General features: G+C 38.8%; 1 protein-coding gene across 4 annotated transcripts; it reads right to left on the reverse strand.

Moving 5' to 3' along the window:
* Positions 1-133: 133 nt before the first annotated feature.
* Positions 134-14,450, reverse strand: atrip (ATR interacting protein). Of its 4 annotated transcripts, none has more exons than XM_034314046.2 (16): positions 14,088-14,450; positions 12,136-12,311; positions 11,532-11,849; positions 10,623-10,693; positions 9,808-9,978; positions 8,872-8,987; positions 8,698-8,786; positions 7,331-7,414; positions 7,122-7,248; positions 6,204-6,469; positions 5,064-5,448; positions 3,524-3,666; positions 3,341-3,432; positions 2,858-2,947; positions 1,652-1,910; positions 134-370 (listed from the first exon to the last, which is right to left on the reverse strand). In XM_034314046.2, the coding sequence occupies exons 3-16, from the start codon at positions 11,836-11,838 to the stop codon at positions 297-299; spliced, it is 2,274 nt and encodes a 757-aa protein (XP_034169937.1). In that variant the 5' UTR covers positions 11,839-11,849; positions 12,136-12,311; positions 14,088-14,450; the 3' UTR covers positions 134-296. The 4 variants fall into 4 exon arrangements, with proteins under 4 accessions (XP_034169937.1, XP_026788310.2, XP_053082981.1 ...); XM_026932509.3 differs by lacking the exon at positions 12,136-12,311 and adding an exon at positions 13,620-13,818; XM_053227006.1 differs by lacking the exon at positions 14,088-14,450 and adding an exon at positions 13,620-13,757.
* Between the last annotated feature and the right edge of the window lie 108 nt (positions 14,451-14,558).

Genomic DNA, 14,558 nt, shown 5'->3' on the forward strand with positions numbered 1-14,558 from the left:
TGTCAGTACAGTTTGATGCATTATAAAGAGCTGAGAAGCACAGGCCAACAGGTTTAGGTATTTAAAAATTTATGAATGCATCATTGTTCAAACCAGTCACACAACTGAAAGACTAAAAAAAACACAAATGATGCACTTTCAGTTTTGCTTTAATTAAGGATCTTGGTGAGCAGCCGTATAAGAATCTTTGACTTGTCAAACTCCTTCAGACAAATACACATACACACACACACAAAAGACAACCAAAAGAAACATGTTTGGATGCTTGTCAAAATTGTTTTCATCTTTTCTTCTGGTCAAGAACCTGCATCAATGTCCATATCTTCCACTTCCTCAGCTTCTGGTCGACAGATCTCCTCTATGGCCAGTTCTATAAAGAATTAATGAACAGTTGTTTGTTTTATGGTCTTCACAACATTCTGAATTTTAAAAAGTGTCCTTTGTGTGTGTCGTCCTTAAATGTGCTAAAACAAAAATGACAGTAACTCATGCTATTGACTTGCACTGCTACACTCTATGGCCAAAAGTATGTGGACACCTGACCATCACACCCATGTGGTTCTTCCCCATACTTTTGCCACAAGGTTTGAAGCTCACAGTTGTATAGGATATCTTTGTATGCTGTAGCATTACAGTTTCCCTTCACTGGAACTAAGAGGCTCAAACCTGTTGCAGCATGACAATGCTTCTGTGCACAAAGCGTGCTCCAGGAAGACATGGTTGTCCAAGGTTGGAGTGAAAGAACTTGAGTGGCCTGCACAGAGCCCTGACCTCAACCCCACTGATCACTTTTGCGATGAACTGGAACACCAACTGTGTGCTAGGCCTCCTCACCCAACATCAGTGCCTGACCTCACTAATGTTCAACAAGCACATATGGGTGTGATGGTCAGGCATCCACATTTGCAATATAGTGTAATAATGGATGGGCCAAGCCCAAAATGGCAAAATATTAAGCTTTTAATGGTCTTAACAACAAATCATTTGCTTTTTTTTTTTGGAGTGTATGTTGTATCACTGCCGTGTTTGGACTGGATTCTGTAGTCCTCACTTGTACATCACTTTGGATAAGTCTCTTAAATGTATGGATATAAATGTAAATGTAGATGCAAATGATTTGCTGAGTAACCAGTGCAGGTGCTGGGAACCTTTGCAGCAGACACAGACAGTTTAAATATAGTGATATTCTGTGAAGAGTTACAAAGTGTTGGAACTACTTTAAGAAATATTAGCTTTTGGGGCACTAAGCAACATCCTACTTTCCATTATATATAATCCTGCATATTTACACTGACCCCTAGTGGCTCAGGGGCCATTAAGACAACTTTATACCACTAGAAGCAGCCCTAATAACAGTATAAACTAACATATTATTCCCCTTAACATTTTCCAACCCTTAAGGCTCATAATCCAGTAATCGCACAGAAAACAACACAAAATGATTAAGCTAATAACTATCACATTATACGAGTGAGGCATGGCAAGGTGTGCTACCATCCACAATGTTCAGGAAGTTAAACTTTCTTTGTAGTTACTAACAATGCCCAATAGGTGGCAGCTGAAAAAAACAAGGTGTGGAGGGGAAAAAAAAAAAAAAAAAAAACCAGACAAGGCTACAAAAACAAAATAAAAGCTGAATATACTCCCTCACCTTCACACTCTGAGAGGTCAGGAATCCTACGGAGTGTGTCTCTGATGGCTGGGATGATCTGATGGTACATGTGCAACACATCCAGACAGTGCATAGAGAAAGACGAATCATTCAGGAGGAGCCAGTGCAATAACATAAGAGTCTCCTTCAGTGAGTGAACACCAGGACCTGTCCACGTCTGACCACCGGCTATGTGCTTCTCCTGACCTTTGATACTCAGCCACTGCCTGTGTAAGACCACCACCACCGTCCGGACCACCTGAACAAAGAAAAAAGCCATGACGCACAAAAATGAGGTTGAAGCCATGACACATGAAACATGCTACTTTTTCCCTGCAATGCACAATATTTGGCAGAGCAGATCAAGTGCTGGTCCAAGAAAAACAAACTAGGGACTCAGCAATTACTGTCTATTGTGCAAATGATATTGTAAAAGAACTGTTATCACTAATAAAAGTTAGATATATGGCTAGAGTTAACAGCATTTTACTGGTTGATTACTATCACTTGCAAATGATTTCACAGATATGATTCAAAGACATAAACAGTTTTTGGGTCAAAAAGAATGTTCCAGAAGGTGTAATAGGCTGTAATAAACAGAGAGTGCACAAAACAGTTTAAACTAGGCCTTAGACAAGAATATAGACATATATATAATCAACAGCCTCAGTTAATGTTTACATCAAACATCAGAATGGGGGAAAATGTGATCTCATTGACTTTGACTGTGACATGGTTGTTGGTGGCAGACAGTCTGGACTGAGTATTTCAGAAACTGCTGATCTCAGAGTTTACACAGAATGGTGTGAAAAACAAAAAACCTCTAGTGAGTGGCAGTTATGTAGGCAGAAGAGAGGTCAGAGGAGAATGGCCAGACTGGTTCGAGCTGAAAGGAAGTCTATAGTAACTCTTTACAACCACGGTGAGCAGAAATGCATCTCAGAACGCACAACACTTTGAACCTTGAGGTAGATCACATCAGGTTCCACTCCTGTCATTCAAGTACAGGACGCAGTGGGCACAGGCTCATTTCACAGCTTGATTCCAGGCTTTTAAAATCTGAACCAAATCACCCTTTTTTGTCATTTTAATTATCAAAACAGGTCACAACTGATTTTTTTTTTTATTTCTGCTAGATAGAAAACGGCCTGTCATCTAGCATCAGGAAGAGCTCACTAAATGGAATGGCCTTCTTGTGCCTCTTACCTCACTGCTGCATGGGCAGCTGGATTCAGCATTGAGAGCAGCCCATGTCGACGTCTTCTGCGTAAACAGCTTGGCCAACAAGCGGACAACCTGTAAACAGATAAGTTGGGGATGTACATACTCAGCTTCTGATTAAAAACGCAGCTCTATCTCAGCATCTGTAGTATTTTAACCCTCTGTCAGGGCTCTTTCTGATCGCCGCTGTGTACACACATAGGAGTGTTAAAGAGCTTGGCATAAAAATAAATTCTATTTTTAAGCTTTTCAGAAGTCCTGTGGTGAGAAAGCAATGAATAGTTAGAGGACCATTAATACACACAATCAAAAGGTCTAAGTACAAGAAAGGTGGACATAATAAAGTGATTAGTAAGTGTATATTATTACTGTGTTTCAGTAATGTAGAGATGGTGGAAATTGCAAGTTTACAGAGAAACAGCATGTTTTGGACATAAGCTAAGTGTATGCATATATACCGTGTATTACCTCAACTTCCAAACGTGCCCACATGTCTTCAGTAATGACTTTATTTGATCTGGAGGTCACATACTGGAAAAGTCGTAAAAATGGGCAAACATCTAGGAAAGAGAGGTTTTAACATTAGTACGTATTACACACAAACAAGACAGTGACTGCTAAAGTCCTTTCTATATACAGTATCACACTTACAGTTATGAGAACAAAGCTTGTTTGCTATTTTGTCACAATCCACCAGAAGTGCCAGAAATCTCACAAAGAGCCAAACGGTGCTGTATGGTGATTCCAAAGACAAGTTTTGGGTCACAGCCTGACTTGCCAACACCATCTGAAACCTGAATTTGAAACAGTTCAGATAAACAGATCCGAAAATCTCAAATCATTACTGACCAACTGTTACACAATCAATGTATATAAATGTGTGTGATGGTCTGGGAAAAACCCGTCAGATGTCGTTGTGGCTGAATGCTGGCAAATAGTTCAAAATGACAAAATCTTTTTTGATTTGCTAAAAAAAAAAATTGCATAAAACAAAGATTTTTCCTCAGAACATACAAATGTTTTTGAACTTTCTAAACCTGCCTAGACCTTCTGCAAAGACACCTGAGGTAGATAAGGAGCCAGTTTAACAGAGGAGATTATAAAAATGGTGGTAGGTTATGATTAAATGCAGGTTAAAACATAGTTTTCTTTGTCATATTTGTTTATTTTTAAATCCCCCCCCACACACTTCCTCCTAATTTAGTCTTGGCCAGTTCCCACCCACCCGCCAGCTCTCCCCTATCATACGACAGATAGCAACCAGGGAGAGTGAAGTCTAACGTGCTTCCTCCGGAACATGTGAAGCCAGCCAACCACATCTTTTCAAACTGCTGCAGATGCAGCATCACAGGGAGGCGTAAGACACTTGCAGGAAAGCACTATCTGCCCTCGTCCGCATATACGATCTCACAGACACCCACAGTTGGCTAGTGATTGTGATTGACACAATGACATGAGCTCACGCATGGCCACTATTGGCTAGTGTCACTGTGATTGACAGGGGAGTGAGTGTATGCTGTTCCTTCCAACCAAAGAGCACAGCTAATTTTGCTGTCTTAGACTCAGCCACAGATTGCTGTGGCATCGCCGAGATTCAAACGTTTTTCTTTCACGCAACTCAACTCACGAGACATATTAATTTTTATATTTTATTTAAATAAAATCAATATATGGCATTTGTTTTTAGACAGTCAATGTGTTGGTGTCTTTCAGTGTCTGCATGAAATCCTTCAATGCAATTTTCTCCTTTTTTTACTTCTAGGGGAAATCAGATTTTAAAATGCTAGAACTTTATTCGGGTTGAGATACATGCAAAAGACAAAGACATTTCTGTTCAGACTGGAGTTTTTAGAAAATGTCAATATTTAACCAAGTGAAAGAGTTTTCCCAGGCTGCCACACATGAATAGAAACACCAAAAATTTCTATTCAAAAGAATTAAGACTAAAACAGTAAAAGAATAATGGGTACTATTAATCAGCTCTTCAGAAAACAGCACCTATATTTAAGTTAAGGATTTGTCATGCATTTGTGATTATCGCTTTACACAACACAATAAAAACTCAGTAAAACTAAACCTATAATTAACAAAACTATTTCATGCAGTAAGAGGAAAATTGTGTACACTTTGGCCTACGTCTGGTGCCATTTTAATGAGGATGTAAAGAAAAATGTCCAGGACTGACGTGTACCTCCACAGTTGGCTCTCCTCGGCTCTCTCAGCCAGCGCACACAGAGTCCTGAGACTGCAATTCACCACAGCTTCTCTCCGACTCGCGTTACTGACAAACTTCAAATCCACCAACTGGAAGAGCTTCTTGAGCAGAGGACTGTGGGATTGTAGCTCATCCCCTGCCTTCTCAGCAGTGCTGCTGTGACCTGTACTCTGAGGCTGACAGAGTCGGTTTTCACTGGGCTTTTCTGAATCTTTTCCCTCTTGACCTCCCACAACAGAGCTTACGGCTTCACTGCTTTCACACACAATGTGATAAAGAGCTTTCAGAGCTGCTAAGGCGAATTCCTCTTGAGCACCTAAAGACTCCTCGACTGTGGAAGCAGAGCTGCTGTCTGACGCTCCTGGTGGCAGGGATGGGGGGAAAAATCCATTTTAATTCTCACTTCATGGATGCAAAAAAGTCAAATAAATAAAACAAACAGATAAAATAGGGATGTCAAATTTCATAAAAAATGTTGAAATCCAAACACATTCAGCAAAATGAATGAGTCTATAATGTTCATCCTAATTTTATATTATAATAGTGCATTATAACATCATAATTTTACAGTAAAAACATTAATGTTGCAGACTCATTTTCATTTATTTACCACAGTATTTTTTTTTCACGTTGTTGACATTACGGTATTTATTTGTTAGACAACCTGAGAATGACACAATACCCATCTTCACACAAAAATAAGTCACAGAGCCAATTTAAACATATATGCTTACTAGAGTATATATATATATATATATATATATATATATATATATATATATATATATATATATATAGTAACTGGCCACTTTATGAGGAACATCTGTTTGATACATAATTAAAAAAAAAATTAATCAAATGAACCCTGAAGACACTGTGAAAAAGCAGTGAAAACACTGGTGGAACATGGGATCTAATGTGTCTTTTTGCCTTTGACTAGTATTCAAACAGTGAAATACTGACAGCCTTAATGGAAGAACATTATAAGAGATATATAATATGTTTTGAAAGCAGCAAGTGGACATAGATACATTTCTTTAAAAAAAAATCAGGATGCATCCCTGAACCACAGAAATGAAACGGAGCCCTGGGGTCCCTACAGATTCCCATCCCTACCTGATAGTGCACTTGCTTGAAGGGGACTCTTTCCTGACCGGTCAGTGGTCTCGAGGGTCTGGCAAAAAAGGCTGATGTGGTAGTGAAGTAAAGGAAGGAGGTGGACAGCAGGGAGGCAGGACTTTCTGAGGAGCTGAGTGGAAGCACAGCGCGTTAACATGGCCAGTCCCGACATAGCCAGACTCTGATGCTGATAGAAGTGCACTCGAGGCTGATGGAGCAGCCGGGTGTCTGTGGAGGAAGTGCTGGAACCGACTGAAGATGCGCTGGAGAATAAGGAGAATGGTTCATGTTTAGTACATTCCCTAGATAAGTAAAGACCATGTACATTACTGATAAGAATAGGCCAACTGACCTACTGTATATTTCATAATGAAGCAATAAGCCACTAGAGGGTGTGTGTTACAATGATTTTATCATCGGTAAATGTGTCCACAGAGCAGAGTAATAAAGTTAACAGTAACCTTCAGTGGCTAAGCAAAGATTAGGGCATTCTATGGACAGAACAATGGCTTTAGTATAAAAGTTTAAACCTGGTGCATTTATACAGAATTCAATGTGGTCACAGGTTTGCATATATCGAGGACTTTGCAATGGTTTTGAACACGGCTGAGCCATTCAATTTTTAGAACCGAAGAATATCCAAAGAGTTTTAGACCACTCAGATCCAGAATGTAGACAATATCCAGTACGATTACTTTCAAATGGAAGACTGCCTCAGGGCTCACGAGTGGCGCAACATAAAAGCCTTAACCATATCATCAGAAAAAGGAGCCAGAGTTAAATTGGCCGTGCTCTCTGGTTGGAAAGGATGGCATTACTCTCTCCCCTGTCAACTCCCCCCGAGTGTGCTCTCTAAACCCCCCCGATTAAGTGCTTTGCTTTTAATCAAACTCAATGCAATCACGCAGGACTTACGGACTAGTGTAGTCTGACTGGGTGAATATGGCAGGTAGAGCATCTGGACTGATGCACAGCAAGTGACAAAGGCCTAAAGTGCTCGGCTCCAAAGGGTGCTGAAGCAGCAGATTCAATAATGCAGGTCCTGCAATGACAAATTAACATCAGCCTCACAGCAGCATAAATTCCTTCAGGCTGAAAAAAAAAAAAAAATCATACATAATCACCTTTGTGATGAATCCCATCTGTATCCTGGGCTGCGGCTGAACTCGTATGCTCTTTATCACTTTTTCCCTGGTTTTGTTTCCCACCTATTTTAAATAGTTAAGATATTGCAAAGCAGAAAATTGCAAAACAAAAAATACTGCTATATATCTGCAGAACTCATCCAGAAAGTACAATCATTAATAAGCATTATTTTTTGTAAAATTTCAAATATTTTTTAAATATTGTCTTGAGATCATGGCTTAAAGTTTTATTGAGGTAAGGGAATGGCCGATTAGGATTGTAGATGCACATCTGATTTTATATTATAAGCCTATTTTGGGGAAAATTGGTTAAATAAGGACAAAAGATGTGACTATTTCTAAATAACTATTCCATTTAACTTTATGACCACAGCTGTGAATACATTTTTTAGTAGATCATGATTTTATAGTCACAGTCACACTTTCATTACAGAGGATGTATAATTTGGACAACGTTCAACACAATCTTTTTTATTGCAGGATGATCTGCCAGGAATGACACGGTGCAAAGGTGTACTACTGAACACTGTTCACATTACACATTAAAAGTTTAGAACGTGTTTATACCCCCCTTCATATGTAACCCAGAATTGTTTGATAGTGTGATCAACATGAACTATATTAAATCAGATCTGAAGTTTGACTTTGGACCACTTTCCTACTGTATGTATTACTGAAATACAATAGATACAGTATATGATGAATGACAGAGTGACCTCAGTCTGAACAATCTGATCCAAATTCATGTAATAAATCAATATAACTCATTCATCATATTTTCACTCCAGTAGAGATTCAGACTGGGTGCAAAACATGTCTTGTTTACACTAGTGTCACATATCGGCCACATTAAAATGATAATGTGAAAAAATATGTATGCCAATGGAAAATCTCAGGGGAAAAATGCATTACAATGTCGCATGAAAAAATTAGTTGTGATTTTGAGATAACAGGAACAAACAAATTTTGTTTGTATTGCTTCCAGGCTTCTAAACAGTCCATTTACTACACACCGGCAAATCTGATGACGTACTTTGATGGGTGTCCTTTTGCAACTCTTTGACATCCTTCTCCCAACCCATTTTACACAACACTATCACTGCCTCAGAGTCTGGCCAAGAACTTACCATCTCCATTAATGCTACATTCATCAAGGTGCACAAGCTACTCACATTATACTATACAATACTGCATTGCTGTTAGTGCATGTCCTCATTAATAATATCATTTTTTATATAATAATATTTGTATTGGGTAGAAGTGACATGTGAATATGTAGCCAATATAGATTAAACTAGACAAGTACACACCATGTGTCTATGATTTGTGTCAGAAACAGATCATACCCTCTGTATGCTGGCCTGATGGATTTACTGGAAGTTTTCCTGAGAAAGACTCCTTAGTCACAAACGCACGACTTCCAGGAGAGTTCACACTGCATGCAGGGAGAATTTGTGTTGCATTCAGTGCGTATTCTTTTGAAGAACAAATCTGCAGAATTCACAGACTGTTGCGGTTACCTGTTTCTTACAGGAGTGCCAACGACCTTCGCACCACGCTCAGAGCTCTGCAGTTTACTCCTCATTTCATTCATCTCAGCTTCCTTAAAGTGCAGCTCAGACTTTAAGGACTCCACCTGGATAAGAAAATATCGAAAGTGCATAAAATCAAGAAAAAAATGGCTTCTTATTGGGGCAGTAGACTTACACAATGTTAAACTGCTAACTAAACTGTAAACTCAAACTGTCAGGCCTCAACCCACCCTGAGTAGTTCCGTTTCTCAATCTCAGTGCTTATCTGGCGTCTGACACATTGTTATCTATTAAAAAAATGACAAGAATGCTGCAGAGCTAAAAACTGAAACCGTGCCAGTCTTTAATCTGCAATCACTTTCTTCCTCAGAACACGGTTTGATATTATACATGAAATAAGATTAAACATGATATTGATCAACATGATATTACAAATGTTTGGACATTTTTAAATTATTATTTAGATTATTATATACAGGATGAAAATAATTTTGAAAGCCTATTAGGCTACCACAGAATACTTTTATTTAAACAAATCATGATTTTAGCATTATAAAAGTTCCCATTTGTAAATCTCCCATTCATTTTTCATCCAGATAGACCCTTTTTAATATACACATATTTTTAATCCCCACCTTAAAAAAATAGGGGAAAAAATACGAGTGAGATCAGATTTCTGCCAGTGCAAAGTGAATATGACGGTGAAAGTGAATATTACTGTATAATATTATATAGTGAATATTACGGATGCTGATTTGAAATTGTACAAAAGCGATGCAGAATTACACATTTGTATCAGAATAAATCCCCAGTTTCTCCACAACGCCGGCTAATAAGTAATCATTTAATTTCTAAAGCATGTTCGGCTCAGTTTCTAAGACGATATGATGTTCATTTTCATCTTAATAAGTACAGAGAACAGACCTTCTTAGAAAGCTCCTTCTCTTTTTCACTCTGGATATGAGTTCTGTCTCTCTCCAGCTCGAGACAAGCCTGTCTCTGCTGATCCTTCTCCTGATTGGCCTGTCTGAGAGAGTCTCGCAGAACCCGGATTTCACCATTCTTCATCAGGATCTGCTCCTCTACCTCTTTCAGCTGCAACACACAGGTTGATTAATGAAACATTTCAGCAACGTGTTCAGCGTCCCACAATTGCATTATAATTGGGTCTATAATTGTGTTACTTTTACTTCAAGGCTAATGGAAGGTAAGTCACCAGTTTAGCATGGTGTTATGATCAAATCCAGTCTGATGCAAACGTGAGTTGTTTAGCATTTGAGCATAGGCTTTCTGACTCTGCATGATACACTCCTATCTAAAAAAATGGAAAAAAAATCATATCAGAGCTGGAAACAGTAGCAGCCACTTAAAGCTGAATCACTTTCCTCATCCTTGGTATCAACCTGTGCATGTATCAGACACAAGTAGGAGAAATCCCAAAGTTTGAAAGTGGAATTGTGTGTTAGAAGAGATCTGGATAATAATATAGCTCCAAATTGATTCGATTATTTCATTTTTTTTTTATATGGACCTATTTCATGAAGCTGTATGTCATGAGAGTGGATTGTGATTGACCTGCAGGTTACACAATGCTAAACCAGTAACTAGATTACTCCCTGACTTGTTAGACTTGTATGTCCAGGACAAAAATAAAGAAGTAAACTTCTTACAATAACTGTCATTGCTGCTTGATTACAACATAAAAATGGACTCTATGTACATTTATAGCATGCACACACCTTTCTCTTTAACTCGGCTTGCTGTGCTTCCAGGCGGCTGTAGTACAGTTCATCTCTGTCTTGGCCATTTCCTTCAAAGTGAGAAACAAACAAACAAAAAAAATACTCTGAAGAACATGATGATTATAGAAATGCATCAATCTGATATTGAGTATCAGGACTAGGGTGATACTGGGCTGATATTCTGGATCGGTCGTGAATCAGATTTGACATTTTTAAACATGTTGCGATCTCACCTATTTTCCTCTTTTTACAGAAGGCCAAGTGAGGATCTTTATTTTCATCTTAAGCAAATGGAAATAAGGGCAAAAGGAATGTCTTTACAGAAAAAAACACTTTTATTAAAGTGAAAAATTCATGAATGTGTTGGATTAGTATTGATCGGCAGGCAGAGACCTAATATTGCTACTGTATTTAAAAAAAAATAAAAATCATTGAAATGTATGATTCTCATTATGAGGAAACTTTATTGTCTTGATTTAACACAGTGTTCCCAAGCTCCATGGAGGTGGAAAATTATTATTATTATTATTATTATTATTATTATTATTATTATTATAGAGTATATTTTTTATATTTTCCTCTGTACATGCATATAATTGGAAATTAATACTTGAACACAACAATGATTAGTACTCAAAGATAATGACTTCCAAGTTTTTTATTTCATCCAGCTCAAAAAAATGTTTCTATTCATTTAAACTTTATTTATGAACTATATTTAAAATGTGCATAGATGCCATAAGCAGTCATCTTTGTGCAACTCTTTTGTTATTTCTCTTCTTGTATTAAAGCCTGACTCCATGGAAAAATGTATATAGACTGAGAATGTGGGTGGTGCGGCTGGATTCTGTTTGATGTCATGCAAAAAAAAAAAAAAGTTTTGGTTTATATAATATATATACCAACCAGCTGTATCATTTCTTTTAGGCTCCTTGTTGTTACACATGCTGCTGCTAGGATGGCTGTTTCCAATGGCAAAGGTTTTCCTGCCCTCTCTTACAGGTGCTTTGTTCTGCTCTGGATAAACAGAAATGGATGCAAAACTCCTCTTGCTGCTTGTGGCTTGAGCGTCTCTTGTGATGGCCTGGGATGCGATGATGTCAATTTCCTCCAAGTCGTCCTGCGTAAAGTCTTCATCCTCCCCGAAGTCATCTGTCATAGCTGGATCTTCATTGTGTAATCCTCTATGTCGCTTGCTTGGAGGATACTCCATGTTAGCACAGGCTTTTGGGGAATCAGAATTATACAAAACTGAATGAGGGGTAATTTAGCTCAGGCAAATCATGTAGAAATAACAGTGTAACTTTTTGAATATTTTAAGAAGATCATGCTGAATGAAAGACAGGCTTTGCATTAAAGGTGAAATCCACCCGGAAAAACTTGGATATTAATCTTTATAATTAACATTACATCTTCAGTGGTGCTTTAATGGCATCCAAAATTTCTTTTAGAATGATATTCCCACTTTGGTAGACAGTTTTCTACATCACCCACAATGCCGTTCATCTACCTGCTGATAGTGGGGACAGTGGGATTTATGCTGCGTTTGACTACAGTTCACAACCTGTAATTCCCAACCTCCATCCAGGAAAAGCCAAAGAAACACCTCCTCAACCTGAAAGCTGTACTCGTTAACCTGGGGACGTCTTCTCAACTATGGGTTCCTTCCCCGTCCAATCAAAACGTCTGCACACAGCATCAGCAGTACACAAAGTCACACTTCTTACTTTTGAATGACTTATTCCTTGTTAAATCTGTAACATTGACTATACAGCTTGCTGACAAAAATATACACCATTTATCACAGCAGCTAACAAAAGACAAACATGGAGGCGTCCACGTTTCTTTTCTACTTCGTATGTCGAATGCACCGAGATCGAAAATGACTTCATTTCAAACTGCGAATTGCCTCTTCTTTCATCTCTACCTAAAGAGAGTGATGCAGCAGCACTTTAGTTTTAAACCTAATCCCTAATAATCTCTCTCTCTCTTTCTCTCGAGCTACACATGCTACTCCTGAGATGCCAGTAATCCTGACCCCTTCTTCTCTCCGGACCTGCTCTACTTCTTGTTAGAGTACTCATTACTCTCGCTGCTGCTGAGGATTGCCCCAAACAGACAGCCTAGAGTTACATGAGATTACTGTAGATGGTACCACTTAGAAACCATGAAGATGCCTCTGGACTTCAATTGATATGAACAGTTGTGCTATGATAGCTTTAGAACTGCAATTCCCACCAACAGTTTTGCACTCAAGTCTCCATCAGTGACAACAACATAGACTTCACGTGAAAACCATAATGAATTTTTCTCTCTACAAAAGTGAACTTTTTGACCATGTAGCATACAGTTATAGAATCGCACTATCCGGCTGTCACCCAGATGAGGATGGGGTCCCATTTGAGTCTGGTTCCTCTCAAGGTTACTTGCTTTCTGGCTTGCTCATTAAGGATAAATTCATATACTTAAAATTTATACATTTCTGTAAAGCTGCTTTGTGACAATGTCCATTGTTAAAAGCGCTATACAGATAAAACTGAACTGAACTGAATAGTCGTTTAGTCTGTCCAGCTCTCACCTCCAGGAGCTCTCACCTCCCATACAGATCAGCTTAACTTTCATGCTAATACCATCATCATCATCATCAGCACTGTGCTGTAGATCACTAACTATCTGAGCAGAGTCCCTGCTGTAACCTGTTAGGCTGCAGTGCATTCTGGAACTAATGTCTGAGTCCGACATTTGCACCACCGTCTCCACCGTCTCCACCGACTCCACTGCTTCTAAGTTAGATTTCTCATTAATACGATATTGGACATCGCTGGAAAATGGTGAGTGAAAAAACACACTCTAGGTCTTTTGTTTTTCATGGAGCCCCGCATGAGACATGTGGGTAAAAAAACAAACAAACAAACAAACAAAAAAACAGTATATTGTGGGATGTACATTTTAGGTAAATGCATTCGAGGGAATGAATTAATAAAACATACTCACGTATTAATAAGTCGTGGAAACGAATTCTTAATTCACGGCCATGATATATTGTTGTTGTTGTTGTTTTTACCCGCATGTCCTGTACAGGGCTCCGTAGTTGTTACGTTTGGAATCACACATTTTTTTTTCCCTCCTATTAAACCCAACTGTAACTGTGCTAGTGTCCCCCTGTGACGTCAGCGCGGGACACAACCTCTTCCTTCTCACAGGAATAACACAAATACAGCAACAAACAACAAATCAGGAGCAGAATCATTAGGCATAGCACATATATTTCAATATAAATCTGTTATTGTGCTTCAGGGTGGAGTTTTCCTTTAATGGAGGTAATTATGCAGCACACTGTAGCAATAAGAGGCCGAATCCAAACCAAACTGTTTACATAAAGTGCACTATGTAGGGCACGAGACAACATCAGGAAGTGAGGTAGTGCATTATGTGATGAACAGGAAACCATTTATAACTCACCTGACGTAAGCAGCAGAGGTACAGATGTCAGTAAATTAAAAAAAAAGTGAAGAAAAAATAAATTATGGCAAACTCGCTCTCTCACAGTGCATCACTAATCACCTAGTGACCTGCAGCACAGGCTAACTGACTAGCTAAAGTAGAAGCTAACGCTAACTGACCCATTGACACGCTGTGTTTGCTAGCCTGCTGAAACCTGTCAGAAAACAGCGATACTCTCCTCAACATGTTGGGACAACTATCACCTCATCTGCGAGTCTTCTAGTCGAGAATAACACTAATTTATTGAAGACTAATTTAACAGAAAGCCGCTTGTTGAGGCGTGAATGAAGGCGCTGAGTACAGTGGCTACTGATTGGTCAGAATCCTGAACGCGGTGGATGACGTCAAGCAACAGCGCTTTCTAATTGGCCAAAAGTTACAGCACGTGCTACGGTAACGCAGAGTGGACAAGTACAAACTTTTAATCTC

This window comes from Pangasianodon hypophthalmus, chromosome 20 (assembly GCF_027358585.1).
Source record: "Pangasianodon hypophthalmus isolate fPanHyp1 chromosome 20, fPanHyp1.pri, whole genome shotgun sequence".
Taxonomy (NCBI): Eukaryota; Metazoa; Chordata; class Actinopteri; order Siluriformes; family Pangasiidae; genus Pangasianodon; species Pangasianodon hypophthalmus.